The sequence below is a fragment of the Gasterosteus aculeatus genome, chromosome 1 (assembly GCF_964276395.1).
Source record: "Gasterosteus aculeatus chromosome 1, fGasAcu3.hap1.1, whole genome shotgun sequence".
Lineage (NCBI taxonomy): Eukaryota > Metazoa > Chordata > Actinopteri > Perciformes > Gasterosteidae > Gasterosteus > Gasterosteus aculeatus.
Window position 1 is genome coordinate 19,714,472 of NC_135688.1, and position 14,720 is coordinate 19,729,191.

The window sequence follows — 14,720 nt, forward strand, 5'->3', positions numbered from 1 at the left end:
TTATATAGTAATATAAAAACATCTCCATGAAGAAGCTGGCGAACCCAATGAACTAATATGTGGACGGACTCTACTAAGGGCTACACATTAACCACACAAAAGCCTCATGCAGCCTATGGATTTGCATAGTTTGCTTCTTTATTTTTTTTTACTGAAGCTATTCAATTGGCTACTTGTCCACATCACATAATGACACATGTATAAATCTAATCTACTCAAAATGACTAAAACAATTGTATCAATTCTTATATCAAACTATCAATTACTGTACATTGGTATTTAGTCTGTATCTGTCTCGCTGACTGTCTAAAGAAAACTTGATTTACATACTCCTTTTAACTATGAATGTATTCCTATAGACAATGCATCCACAACTCAAACTCTATTACTTGTGGAAAATGTTCATAAAATAACCCACATGGCCATTTTAGTGATGGGATGTTGGTCCAATGCAGACAGCACCGTGTCACAGGTACGAAGTGGAAATGCTTAAGTCAACAAATCTCCATTTAGCTGTTCTCTGTGGCTGATTAATATGACACCAAAGTGATTACACATGTTATGGAGTGGCTACATGTCCTGTTGTATCTGGTTTCTCTTTCCTTGGAAAACGCCTCTGATGCACGGCAAATTAACCCACTGCAAACAATGAGCAACAAAGATGGAGATTCAATAAAAACAACTTTCCCCTTCAAAAATGTATGTAATGTGAAATGACTGGATGCAGGTAAACAGTAACAGAAAGTGGCCTTGTTCCTCAGCTGGAGTCGCTCTTAGCCCGAGACGCACCAGTTCGTGTTGAGCAGTGGCCCACTCTCCATATGGCTTCAATGGAATTTATGTTGGACAGGCACCAATAAGCCAAATCTAGTTAGCAACATTATATCATTGGAGCCAAATCGAATTTCAGCCAGAGTGTGCTTTAGTCGTCAGTGTCTTTCTCCCTCCCTCTGTCCCTCCGTCCCTCCGTCCACTGCTCTATGTGATTGTCACCTGCCCTCCGAGCTGGCGACGCCGGGTCTCGGCCTTAGCGTGAGAGCCCCATTACCCTGACTGGAGGCTTTGTTTTCCCTGTGAATCTGCGAGAGTGTGTCTGTGAGTGTGTGTGTGTGTGTGGAAGAGAATGTCCGAGAGACGGTGATTTGTTACATCAGTGAGCATTCCAGCTCCGAGATCCTCTGAGCAGAAAGCTGGGAAAAATGTCTTGTCTGTTGCTGGGTTTCCATGCAAATCTTTTATTGCAAATTATCATAATGCAAACGAAAATGCTAGAAGAACTAATAAATAGAAGTGGAATTTCACAAACAATGACAGAGTCAGTTTAAACTGATTGTATATAAAAGTGGAAATTCACTCACTAGTCGCTGGGAAACATATGACAGGGAAATGAATGAGGAAATGTGTGTATAGGATAGTTAAGAGTGTGTGTCCATATGTGTGTTTGCAACCAGGTTCAAGGTTAGCAGCTCTTTTGTGCTGTGAGACGAGGCGCCGAGGCCACAGCTCCGAGCAAATGGAGACACTGAGCTACCAGATACCATCTGCCTTCCCCCATCTAAGCCCCACACCAAGACACACACACACTAACAGATTCAGAGAGGCTTTAAACACACACCATGGACAACTCAATTTACGGGGGAAACATTTTAAAGGGTACATGCAGTGACTGAGAATAATTCACCGAATGTCACAACTGCGTCTCTCACTGTAACCGGGGAGGAGCGTGGCATGAGTGGGTCCTGTGTGGGGGGGAGGCCTTGGTCCGGATGTGGCTTTGTTCCCATACGAAGTCACAGGATGTGTTTGTAGTCTCGTGTAGGAAATGCAGCAATGAATTTAGTGGAAATGAATGAAATGGGTTGAGCTCACATTAGCGGTCTTCATTTGGGTGATCAGATTGTCCCTTAAACCCGAGATCGGCGGTTCAATCCCGAGGTTCTTACTTTACATGTCGTAGTGTCCTTGACATGGCGTGACAACATAGAGAAATGTTTCTTTGAATGATGATTTTTTGTATCTGTTTCCTTTTTTTACTGATTTTGCATTTTATGAACACCTTTGTTTTCAAATATCATTTCAGGCCTGTTAAATATAAATCATCTGCGACCAGGGATGAGTGAAGTTACTGTACTGATAAACAGCACCATATCATTTTGCGCTTTAAACCACAGTGAACTATATTGTATGTACAAGACTTTGCGGTATTATTGTGTATTTTAGTTGAACAGAAAAATAATTGGATTTAAACAGTGGTGTGTTTGAAAAGGATGTTTGCTTTACTACTTTTTGACAACATTCGACAACATTTTTATTTAGTAAATGGAAGCTCTTTAAGTCTGGTCTAATGTACATCCAATAATGTGTGCCTAGGTTGATACAATTTATGGTAAGAGAGAGAAATTATAGTATCATTGTGTAGCTTCAGTTTAGGCATTTCAAGATGTTTGGAGAGCAAAAAATGAATATCAACCTCTTATAACGGATGTATGTGTTAGTGGGCAGACGCAGTAATGATCTGTCAAGTAATGATGTAAGTGAGTCAGTAGAAATATTCAAATCCAACAGTACAGAGATGGAAAAGTTCTGAAAATGAACGCTAGTAATTAACAACAATACAATGTTTAATGAAATGGTCTAATAAAAAGCAAATATCCCTCTCTTTCAATCTCTTTATTCACTGCCTGTCCTTTTCTCTGTGGCTCCTGCTGAAACGGACAACAGAGACCAAACCAGGTCCTTTCAAAATGTTTAAAAATCCAATTCCAGCTCCTGACCATCTCTGGCCTTTCCTCCTAGAGCAAACACAAGGAAATTTTCCTATGTTACAGTGCAGTGCTGTGCTATTAGATTAGCCGAACGAGACCAAGGCCTCTCTGCCTGCGTGGAGGAACCAACAAGTCCATCACATTCCCTGTGGATGGTGTCCTCAGCGCAGCTCAAGGCGCAGGAGACGTGTGTTTGTCTGTGTGTAGCACACAAGCTGTATTTTGATGTAATGTGATCAGTAATGAATTTTGTGGAGGTCAAGATGCGACTGGGAGTGGGGTGGGGGTGGGGGGGGGGAACAAGAGACGACTGAATACTGGTGTCTGTGAGTCTCTTAAATGTAATGTAATGAAGAAACACGGGGGGCGGGGAGAGGGGGGTTTGTCAAAGGAAGGGAGAGAGAGAGCGGCTACAAATGAGGTTAAGTCCTAAGCTTGTGGCGGGAGAGGGGGGGGGGGTGCAGGACTGGATATGGCTGCGGATGGTTGGGGGGGGGGCGATAGTCGATGCTAAATCCATTAGGGCCTTGTGACCCCCCCCCCTCCACCCCCCCCCACATGCACTCCTCTACCCCAACCTCTCCCCACCACACCCTACCCCTCTGGCTGCCTCAAACACGCCACGCCGCCCGTAACCACCCCCCCTCCTTCTCCTCCCCCCCACACACATACTCACTTAAGAAGTGGGGAAAGAGAAAGAGAACGTACGGCCACTTCCTAAACGAGTTAACCATTTGGACTGTAAGGGCCAACGGCATGTCTGCTGTGCACACATACACACATGCAGACATGAAGCGAGGCATGTTCAGATATGCCAAAACATGGCAAAGCACACACACACACAGAACCAGAACTTCATACAAATGGTGAGCTAATCCATCACTGGACCTTGACCTGGCAGCAGGGAAGTGGGGTTGTTTGTACTCCCCCTCGCTCGGTTCCCCCTTTTGTCGAGTCTTTTGGCTTTTCGGCCAGCAACGAAGCAGCTTCAGTTCCCGGTTGGAAAGGGCTGACCACAACATGTAGCGGCTGTGGCTGGGACCATGTTCATGTGAAGTGTTTGTACATGTGCATGCATGTTTGTAATTGTCTCAGCTGACCTGTAGCGGATCCTACTATATCCCTGGAGGGGGACTCGGACATGGCATCTGCCAGTCTCTCTCGGAGGCCTTCGTCACTGGCGTCTGCTGAGCCAACGTTGTGTATGCCGAAGCTCTCTGGCCAGCTACCACATACTTCCAGCAAGGTCACACCACGTCCGTCGAAAGGACCTGCATGAGAAACACAAACACAGGTTTAAGGCTCTTTTGGTTATATGTAAATTAAAGGATATTCACATTTGTACCAACCCTCCAATAATGAACTGATTTATATAATCAGGACCAATTCAGACATTTGAAACTGAGTGAAATATATGTAGCTGAATCCATTTCTGCTTCTGTAATTGCCAACTTTATTGCAGGGAAGCTTTCATTCCAATGATGTTATGAATTTAGCAATTGCAGTAAGAGCAAACTCAAAACTAACAGAGGAACGTTGTCCATTTATTTTGTAAGTTTAAATACTGTACTTAAGTTAGAGGTAATCCTATTTTGCTTTAGAATATCAATTTTATTAAATTAATTTAACTGAATTCAAGGATACTTTGGTGACAAATATTGTACTATTACTAGTTTGTCCAGTTTCAGTTAAGTACTTTTTTTTAAAAACTGCATATGCCCAAAACTGAAATTAGGGCTGTAATATGAATCCAGAAACAACCTTTCAGTAAGTACCCGTATATGCATTTAAAATCTAAATTCTTACAATAAGTATCTTTGCCTTGCTAAAAAGTGTGTGGTGACAGTTCTCAGAAGTAGAGTCGGTTGGCCCCTTATCAGAAGATCTGCAGTTCAATCCCTTGCTGCTCTAGTCTTCATGTTCCAGTGTCCCTGGCAAAAAAATACTCAAACCCAAATTGGTGTATGAATGAGCATTAGTTGAGATCCTAATGCTCACCTGGCATGGAAGCCTCTGCCATTAGTGTTTTATTGTTGAGTTTCGTCTTAATGATTCGAAAGGCATATATCAATTTGTATATTCCCAATTTGCCAAATTACTTAATAATGCAAATCATTTTATTTTAACATTAGATTCAGCCAAACATCTGAACCAAAATGGAACTTTGTGAAACAGCTCCTCTGGGGTTCAGCGGGTTAGCTGGTTCAGAGTGACAAACAAATGCACAAACCCACATGACAAACATGGTCAACAAAATCTTCATGCATGTCAAACCAAATCCACACAGACCTATGCTGCTCCTTAATCTTTTCTCCTTTCTGTCTGCTGTGATTTCTGCAATCCCAGAGATCTTGTGCTTTGGAGCCAGAGAGTCTGCAACCTGTTCCCCCTCCCTCTCTCTCTCTCTCTCTCTCTCTCTCTTTCTTAGTGTGTGTGTGTGTGTGACACACATACAGCCTGTCAGGCAACACAAGAGGCTTGTGACAAGATCTGAGATGTATGCTCCCTCCACAAAGCAAAACTGTAGTAGGGAAATAGCTAGCGCATTGGATAGTACGCATTGGATAGTACGCATTGAATAGTACGCATTGGATAGGACGCATTGGATAGTACGCATTGGATAGTACGCATTGGATAGGACGCATTGGATAGTACGCATTGGATAGTACGCATTGGATAGTACGCATTGGGGACTACCCAACTTTACATTCACCGGCCACCTCCAGGAGATGGAAGATGGAATAGTAAGGATTTGGGTCGTCTCAATAGGACAGAACCCACACATCAGCACAGGACCCCCCCAAATAAAAAAAATCTCTGGGGAGAAAAATATGAAAGAACGAAATCTAAGGGAAAGCTTTTCACAAACACTTGGGAAAGTGCCATTGTATCTCCATCTCCATTCCAGCTGAAATGAAAAACACATTCTCCACATCACTGCCACTGGCACCTTTGTTTGTGGACATTTCTGTGTCTGGGTTTGACCTGGAGTGGAGAAAGACACTTTACCACTTTGCATTGAGTTTGTTGGGCCTTAGGAAGCCAGTGATATCCTACCCCAGTGGGTGGAGAGGGAGTGGCAGCATCGACTGGGGGGTGCTTCTTGCGCTCTGTGATGCTGCGGCTGAAGTACAGTTTTGTCTCAAAAGGTGTGCTTCCACATCCTGTCCGCTTCCTCTAAGGCAGTGGTCCCCAACCACCGGGCCGTGGACCGGTACCGGTCCGCACCGGAGAAAGCTTATATATTTTTTTTTTCTGAAAAATGTTTTATTTTGAAAATTGACTGGATTTTCTCCTAATTATGTGCGCCTGTCCCTCTGACATATTCCCCACGCGTCACCAGGCGTTTTTCTTCATGTTTACAATTGTCCTCTTACCGCGACAGTTTCAAACACAGAGCGCGCGACTACTACACCCCCCCCGTCGGACCTTCTTGACCGGTCCGCAAAATATTGTCTGACATGAAAACGGTCCGTGAGGTAAAAAAGGTTGGGGAACACTGCTCTAAGGCATTGTGGAGATGAGCCATAGAGGTTTAAAGGAAAGCTCCAAATCAGCCTTTTTAGGTGATAGATACCTAAGGTGTGTACCTTAGGTGCAAGTGGTGAGCGAAGAAAGAATAAACCTTATCTCAAGGGAAAGTATTATAAGCTGTTTCCTGTAGAAGAAAGTAGCCTTAGGGAGCAAGGTGAAAGCCAGGTTTTGTTCCAGTGGTCAGACTGCCGGAAAACTGGCTTATAGCAAGAAACTAGTGTTCTCAGTTATCATGGGTCGGAAAAAGTCTTAAGCACTGCCATAGCCATAGCTGACGCTGTTGAGTTGGCGACTCCTGAGGAAACACCTCTGGTCAAGAGGTGTTCTAGCTACCTCATTTAGGTCTACTGCCTTTTTGGTGCTCTGTGATGGTGCTTGTGCGAAGTGCCTTTGAGGCGAAAATTAAAAACGTTAAAACATAAAACATTAAAAACACACATAAATACTGATCGCTGCGTGGACAAAAAAAACCCAACGAATTGCAAGGCTGTATCTACCTCCATTTATTCTAACTTGGGGTATTTAGAGCCTGGTAGAAAACTCGCTATGAGAGAGCTAAGCGCTAAGAACTTGCGCTCATCCAACCGTTTTCCTCTGGGAAATTGCAGGTGAAGACATCCAGCTGCATGTCTGTTAAGGTATCTTGACTGTCTGGCCAACTCCACTGCCACCTTAAACAAAAAGCTGTGTAAAGGCTTTAGCACAATGATGCCACTCATTCATTGGCGGGTGAGCACAGAACTGGCAAGCAGCCTGTGGGGTAAGACCCTACCCAGGGTGGACAGCGCAGACGTGGCTCTCACAGATGGAGTGAAGGTTCGATGCTGGATGTCTTGTTGAAAGCTTGGTGTTGTCGAGAATTTGGGAGAAGAACTAATCATCAGTTCAATTCTGTATATCTTCTTGTTAACGACAAGAAAGGACAAAGAAGCTGTCACAGACCTGACCCCCTATCGACTGCTTCCTGCTAAAGTGGCATCTGGAGAATACAGTAAATCAGTTCCTTTTTTGGGATGAAATCTGTCCATGCTAACTTGCTAATTCCATTATGTGGTGTATGCCACAGATGATAAATGCTCTTGTAGCTCTTTGAACAGAAACAGGAATTAGTTTGGTAACATATGTGATTTATGCATACCCATGCATATGGGTGTGCATACGGACGGAGCTCCGTTCAGAATTGTAAACATGTGACCATGTAGAGACAGACATGCCATGACAATAAAACACCCCACCCTATTATTTTACCAGATTGGGTGTAAAATAGTTACTCCTATTCTAACGTCCAACATCTGTTCAATAATGTCTACAGCTCCCAACCAACAACCCACAAAGCATGGATATCGTCTGAAGCTGAAGAAGCTTTTGACGTAGAAAAGTGGTATTAGCTCATATATTGAAGAGAAAATGTTGCTCTAAGGGGGCTTTTATTTCATGGTTATATTCATTACCACAAGCTTTAATGATCACAGTCCCCTAATCACTGCAATTTCCATTGAACCCTTGTCAGTGTGACTGCAAGATAACCCCATGTTTACTAGTACACAGATATGGTTTAAAACTAAGGGCCTCTTTCTATGCAGATTACTTGCTTTTTTCATTTTCAACTGTCGCATGTTTTTAGTCAGTTTTTCATGATCTAATGTGCTCCATATTTCTCATATGTCATGTCATCCTTACCCTGCAGACGTCCATATGATAATTTTTATGGTAAGTATATGATTAGATCCTCAGATCTTCTCAGATTAGGCCTGATCTAGGAGTTAATCTTGAATAGGAAGGATTCCATACAGTGTAAATTATATCAGCAGAGAACCAGGCAACCTAAAGTGAGAGCTAATGCTTAGTTTACATCATTAGACTGCCATGCAGATTTAAAATACTTGTTTGGATATGAGGCTTTTGAGTCATTCCTTATGGGCTGGTTCCGGGGGTAAACCCCATAATATGTTTCTCAACCTACCTAGTAGTGCACCCTTTACCATTTTATTAGATTTGAGAAAACTAGAGATTGAGAAAAACAGCTCAGTGACTGTGCCCAGGATCGCAGAGCACCGCAAAAGATTGTTGGGGGAGGATCTAAAAAAGGATTAATCAGAAGAACTGAACTGATGAAAAAGAGGTTAAAGAAACCCTAAATGTGTGCAAGGCACAGGCGCATAGTGTACAAGTGTAGACCACCAAAAAGAATAGTAAAGCGTCCACAACCACACAAGAGGAAAAGTCCCGCCCTTTTCGGTGGAAAACCATGAGACCTTTTAAAACAACTTGGTGGTCAATGATGATCCGATTTGCACTGTACCAGTAATTAGACAAATGTGGTTTGTCAATTCAAAAGATCATTTTGGTTTCCTCGGGTAAGACATCAGATAAGATGATGCTACATTATTGCCGTTAGTAGCATTGTGCAATACGAGGGATGTAGTCCACTGAGCGGTTTCACAAAATTACATGTTACAGTGACAAATTTACCCTTCAAACATATGTGGAATTCAGTTCCCAATTCCAACGAGATAACAATTATGATTTGTCCCTAGTCATTGACTATTATACATATTTGTTCGGAAATAGGTAGGAGTTTGTCTCTCTGTGAGAGAGCAACACGTAATTCTCATACCAGCTCGGCGAGAGATACAGTATCTTATCAGATTGGAAAACATTTAGCTTTCAATTAATGTTTTATTCAATACACTTAGTAACATTTGGGGTCCTATTGTTAAAGAAGTCAAAGGAATGAAATTCCCAAATCAACTGTTTTTTAAAATTACAATTGTTTATTTATTGTGATCTGGATACAGGTTCTTAATATGTCTATAATACAAGTGGGTTTTCTTGTGTTTTGTTTTTTTATATATGCACAGAAAATCTAAAATAACCTGGAAAGGTCTCCAAGGAGTCAAAAGACCACACATTACACAAATGACCCTTTTGAACAAGTTATCAAGTGCTTGGCTTTCAGACCAATATAATGAATGCAAACCGCTTTTTCAATCACTAAACCTGAAAGGAAGCATGATATATTCTCACTTCATGGAGACGTTTTTTCTCTATCTCAGACGAGTGGATTGTCATTCACGCACACTTGGACGCATACAGACAAACACACAGATTCTCTAGTGGTCTTGTGGGTATCGGCAAAACCTCAGTGAGAAGGCGGCCAGGATGACTTCAAAGTAAGTGAAGACAGGAAAAGAAGAAACCCTCTTTTACTGGAAAGACCAGCAACCATGTGTCTGTTTGTATGTGTGTGGGTGTTGGGATGCGTGTGTGTGCTTGCATATTGTAAGTACCGAAAACAAGGATGGATGTAGATTGAAGGTGACTGGTTAATATGAAGGTAGTGGCAACTACAAATACATTGTAATTATTTTGTTTCTGATTGGAAGAAAACCTCAGAGATGGTTTAAATTGAAACATCACAACTAAGGTACTGTATCGTATACCATTACATTATTGAAAATGATGCCATTGCAGTGTGATTAAGATGAGTTTAACTCAATTATTCTATAAGGCTACCCACGTACTTAGACTTGTGTGGTTTGCATTGAAAAGGTTGATTTAATGAAATTCTAAAATTTGTAGGCATGTAAGACCTCTGCCAAATGGTCAGCTGGGGTTTTAGTGTGTTGAACATCTATAAGCAATGAGACACACATCACTCAGTAACACTAAGCTGTGTTGTCCAGATGGGTTTTTTTTCAGCTGCAAAATTCAATTCAGCCTTTAAAATACTACACACACACACACACACACACACACGTATAAGCACACATCCAGTTATCCAGCATTAAATCAACCATCATGCACATCATAATAACATCATATCACCTCTAAGGCAAAACACAGGGCTGTTGTTTTACTCACAAACCACACACACTCACACAAACACACACACTAACAGGCTCTCATGGCCAGCTTTGATAGAGGGCCTGCTGGCACTAAAGGAGAATCCTTTGAAAAATCAATCCAACACACACACACACACACACACACACACACACACACACACACACACACACACACACACACACACACACACACACACACACACACACACGGTCTGCTTCTGAAGTGCAGCTAACTTATCAGGAAGCTAAGCCACTGTGTGTTTGTGAGAGTGAGCGTGTGTGTGTTTGTGTGCTTTTGGAGGTCGCTCAGTGTTATCACAGCAAGGAGCATGGAGGCCCGTGCAGCCTCTCGCCCCAGCATTAGCACCTGTCACCGGCCTGCAGCAGAGCTGAGATTTGCCAGGCCCTAGGGTACACACACATGCAAACATACACACACACAGAAACATAGACACACAGTAGTCTGCTCGCTGATAGCCAGTGAGCCAGGCAGATCAAAGGTTTTGACAGTGGTGGCTTTTCTGGATGATAAGAGCTTGGCAGAAGGTTAGGAAGAGCTTTATGTTTAGGAAACCAGGCCTTGACCAATATGGGCCTTCGAAGGTCGATACTGGACCTGCTGATCACTGACAGTTGGTGTTCAGAAGTTTTGGATCAGTCACCAACATGTCGTTCCCCGTGCATATGAACATGAACACAAGTAAGACAGACTTCAACAAAACTGAATGCATTCTACTGTATAAGAAAATTAAATTGTATATAATCATAATACAGGTTTAAAATAATAAACATTATTACGTTGGTTTGATTTAATTAAACAAATGTCACAGTAATTGCCTGAAATCAAGCTGATGAATACATGTTATTGGTTTCTGTCTTTGACATCCGAATGTCTTTACTGACTTATTTTTAATTCCTTTTTTTAAGTTTGGAAATGTGAAGGAGGGAGATTCAAAACACACGCCTTGGATTGCTGTTTTTCCCTCCATTATGTTAAAACCTGACAGGATTAAAAGCCACTCTCCACCCAGCTGTTAGTCTGTACATACTGGCCCTACTTATCCCTTGAGCCAGTGCTACTTTCCTTAAAGATTTAATCAAACTGAGGCAGTGTGTGAGCGCGTGTGTGTAACTTTACAACGGGGGCTTGGCTGTCATAGTTGGATATGAAAACACATGCCATATGCACCTTACAATCACCTCACAAACTTACATCAGTGCTTTAATGCTATGTTGTGGCCATTCAATTTGCTGATTCACAAGCTTCTATTTCTTCAACATGAACTGTGTGCAGCAAACTACAATCTAAAACCAGATTAAATAATAAAAACAAACTTAATGCTGAATTAAAATCATCAACATTCATGATTTTGTCGGCAGCCTCTGTCGTGAAGGAGGCAAAGCAGGAAATGTGGGCGGAGTTTTATGCAGCCATGGAGAAGGACTTTTGGTCTTCACCAAAGGGCTTCTGGAAAACCATCCGGCACCTCAGGAGGGGGAATCGGGGAATCATCCAGGCTGTGTACAGTAAGGACGAGACACTGTTGACCGCAACTGAGAAGGTTATTGGGCGGTGGACGGAACACTCCAACCACTACGTCCTCTTTGGTAGAGGCTGAGGAAGGATCAATCGTCAATTTTCCTAGTGGAAGTCACTGAGGTAGTCAAACAAATCCCTAGTGGCTCAGACCCAGATTGATGAGATCCGTCCATGATGCTGAGAGCAACAGGCGTTGTGGAGCTGTCTTGGATGACAAGCCTCTTCAACATTGCTGGAAAGGAGGGTTCAGCAGATAGTCAAACCATAGATTTAAAAGGAAGTTTGTGGAACAACCAACCACCTCTTGGCTCTTGCAAGAATCATGTTCAGGGAATGAATGTCGATCGTAACTTTTTCTACTAAAGACAAAAGTCAGATTTGAATGACAGAACATGGAACAGAACATTTTCAGCAGAACATGGTCCGTTATGAACAACAATGCTACGGAAGTGTATGCCATATTTCCTCTTGAAAACCTTGGGAATCCAAACATTTCTGTTCTTGCATGAGGCCCACCGAGCCTTGAAACGATTTTGTGATGCTCCATGCGGATCGAAAGACATGATTTTCCTTTTTATCTTGGTAAAATTACCCTTTTTGCAATCCACCATACAGTAGAGTAAATCTCAATTCATGGTGGAGACTTTAATATGTGAGTTCTATAAGATATAAGTCACATATGTCAAGAACAATGCTACACATATCATCTTCAACTATACTACCAGTTTAGAAAAGGTTGGTCACTCTACAAACATGTCCTTGGAAGGAAGACACACACACACACACACACACACACACACACACACACACACACACAGAGGACTAATGTTCTCAAGGCCTCATGCCACCGTTTCTGGGTTACCTGTGCAGTTAAGATGCTAATGCCTAGTCAATGCTAATTCACTTAGGCTTTAGTGCGAGGGGGGTGATCGGACTAATTCCTTTATTATGGGTGCTGTATATTATGCAATGGTGTGTGTGTGTGTTATGTCTGTGTGTGTGTGTGTAAGATAGAGAGAGCATGAGAGAGAGTGAGTGTCTATTCGCTGTTTCTGGGAAGTCAGGGAAAACAGGAACAGTCTGTTACTAACAAAGAGATCGTAAATTAGGTGGTGGTCAGGTGGGAATTGCACAGTTATGTGTCCATAACGCACACCTCTATAATCTAATGTGATATTGCAACAACTAATGTCTTTGCAAAGCTTAAAAGGTTATGGTTAAGATTGCATTAATTCCACGGTGTGGTCACGGTGGAGCCTACCTAATGGCGCTGTTGCATTAGACTGCATTGTATAGAGAGGTTACACTGAAACCTTCAGTTGTTTGCTGGTGATGACCGTAACGACAAGCTCGCAAAAAACAGATGTCAGCAATGAAAGCTAACTAATGCCTGAGAAGACAACACTGATGCATTTCAGCCAGGAAACAGAAGCAGCCAATGGGATTTTTTGACCAATAGTTAATTTACACTCATGAGGCTATCTTTTAAGCAATTAATAGCTATATGCAGGTATGACAACACTGTCTCCTACAAAATATCTTACATCATAAACAATGAATTTGAAGATGGCCCAGGCTCCAATTTTTGAGAACCACTAGCTTAGTTAAAGGCACCCAGTGGGGCTCTGCCCGCCAGTAGTGCTATGGAACAGTGTTTTTAGGACACACAACAAAAAAGTCCTGCTATTTATATACGCCTGTTGGTTTCACACTTATCCGCTGATTTATTGGCATTAGCAAGAATGTGTCCACAAACTAAGCAATGCACCAACAAAACAACGTTTCCATTAAAACAACACTGCATTTACAAAAGGCGCATGTTTTCTCACAGATAACATTTGTATTTGACATATCACGAATACCTTTAATCAAAGTGTGGATGTCTGCGTCAAAGTAATTTCCGTGTCCCAATTGAATGTTTTCTCTGAAGTTTATCGAAACGTGACCTTTTATCAGACCTAACTGCGCAGTTTGTTTGCTGAGCCGTAACATAAATGAGAAGTTTTCAGTTTTGGGAAAGCAAAAGTGTCATTGGTGGTTAAAACAATGTTAATATACAGAGGTATAAATGTCAATATGAAACATATTTTTGTTTATGAGACTTTAAGATTCAGCGTATCCAAGATTTGGACAAACCTTTTAGTCTGGTGACTGGGTTGTGTAGAAATCTCACTATTGAAAAAATGTTATGAGATAGGAACTAACAACCTGAGCGGCAGCGGCAAGTGTCGTTACTACTGTGTATTCGTTGAGATCGAATCTGAACAAATCCAAATTACATAGAGAATACTTTATTTCCAGCAGCTTGTCTCTGTGCAGCTGTGGGGGTTCATCATATCAGAGTAAGATGGCACTGAAAGGTCAGTGTAATCCTATGTTGTACATCCATTCCAGCATCGTGTTAAGACAGACTGTGGATTCATTCACTTGTACTCAAATACAATGACACTATTCACATGTTGTATAGATTACTTCACAGAAACACACTTTTAATAGACTCACTTTCACACATACTTCTATGACTGTGCTGTGAACCCACACTGACATCCCTTCAGGCTGTGTGTGTCTGTGTGAGTCTATCAGAGAGAACGGGAGGGGGGGAGAGTGTCTCTGATATCCTCAGGGAAACACAGAGTGCTAGCTAGCTGCAGCAGTAGGTTGGTGGTGAAGTGCTAGTGTTAATGGAGATGTAAGCTCACAGGATTAGCACCCATAGGTAGGTATGCGTGTGTCAGTGTGTGTGGCTGTAAGTTCTTGACAGGCAGGGCCTTTCTTTCATTACATTAAGGCCAATGGCTCTAAATCATTTACTCCCTTTGCAGTCTCAGTAGTGTCGGTTAAGTGTTAGTAATCCCCGTCAATACGGGGGTCTGCCTTGAGGCACTTTACTCAGTACCACACACACACTGACACAAGTGTGTGTGCACAACAAAACATATGGCATTCAGATATGAAGACGCATTAACCTGTGTGCAGTTAATTGCAGAGTCCACAGACTAGCCAGACGCACTTACTGCCCACATGGCTTATTCC

General features: G+C 42.2%; 1 protein-coding gene across 1 annotated transcript in view; it reads right to left on the bottom strand.

Moving 5' to 3' along the window:
* bcas3 (BCAS3 microtubule associated cell migration factor) overlaps positions 1-14,720 on the bottom strand; it is a gene marked incomplete in the record, with an annotated part of 263,195 nt that overhangs the window by 19,276 nt on the left and 229,199 nt on the right. Inside the window, 1 exon segment of the mRNA XM_078098554.1 lies at positions 3,866-4,036. Coding sequence (XP_077954680.1) covers positions 3,866-4,036 — 171 coding nt within the window.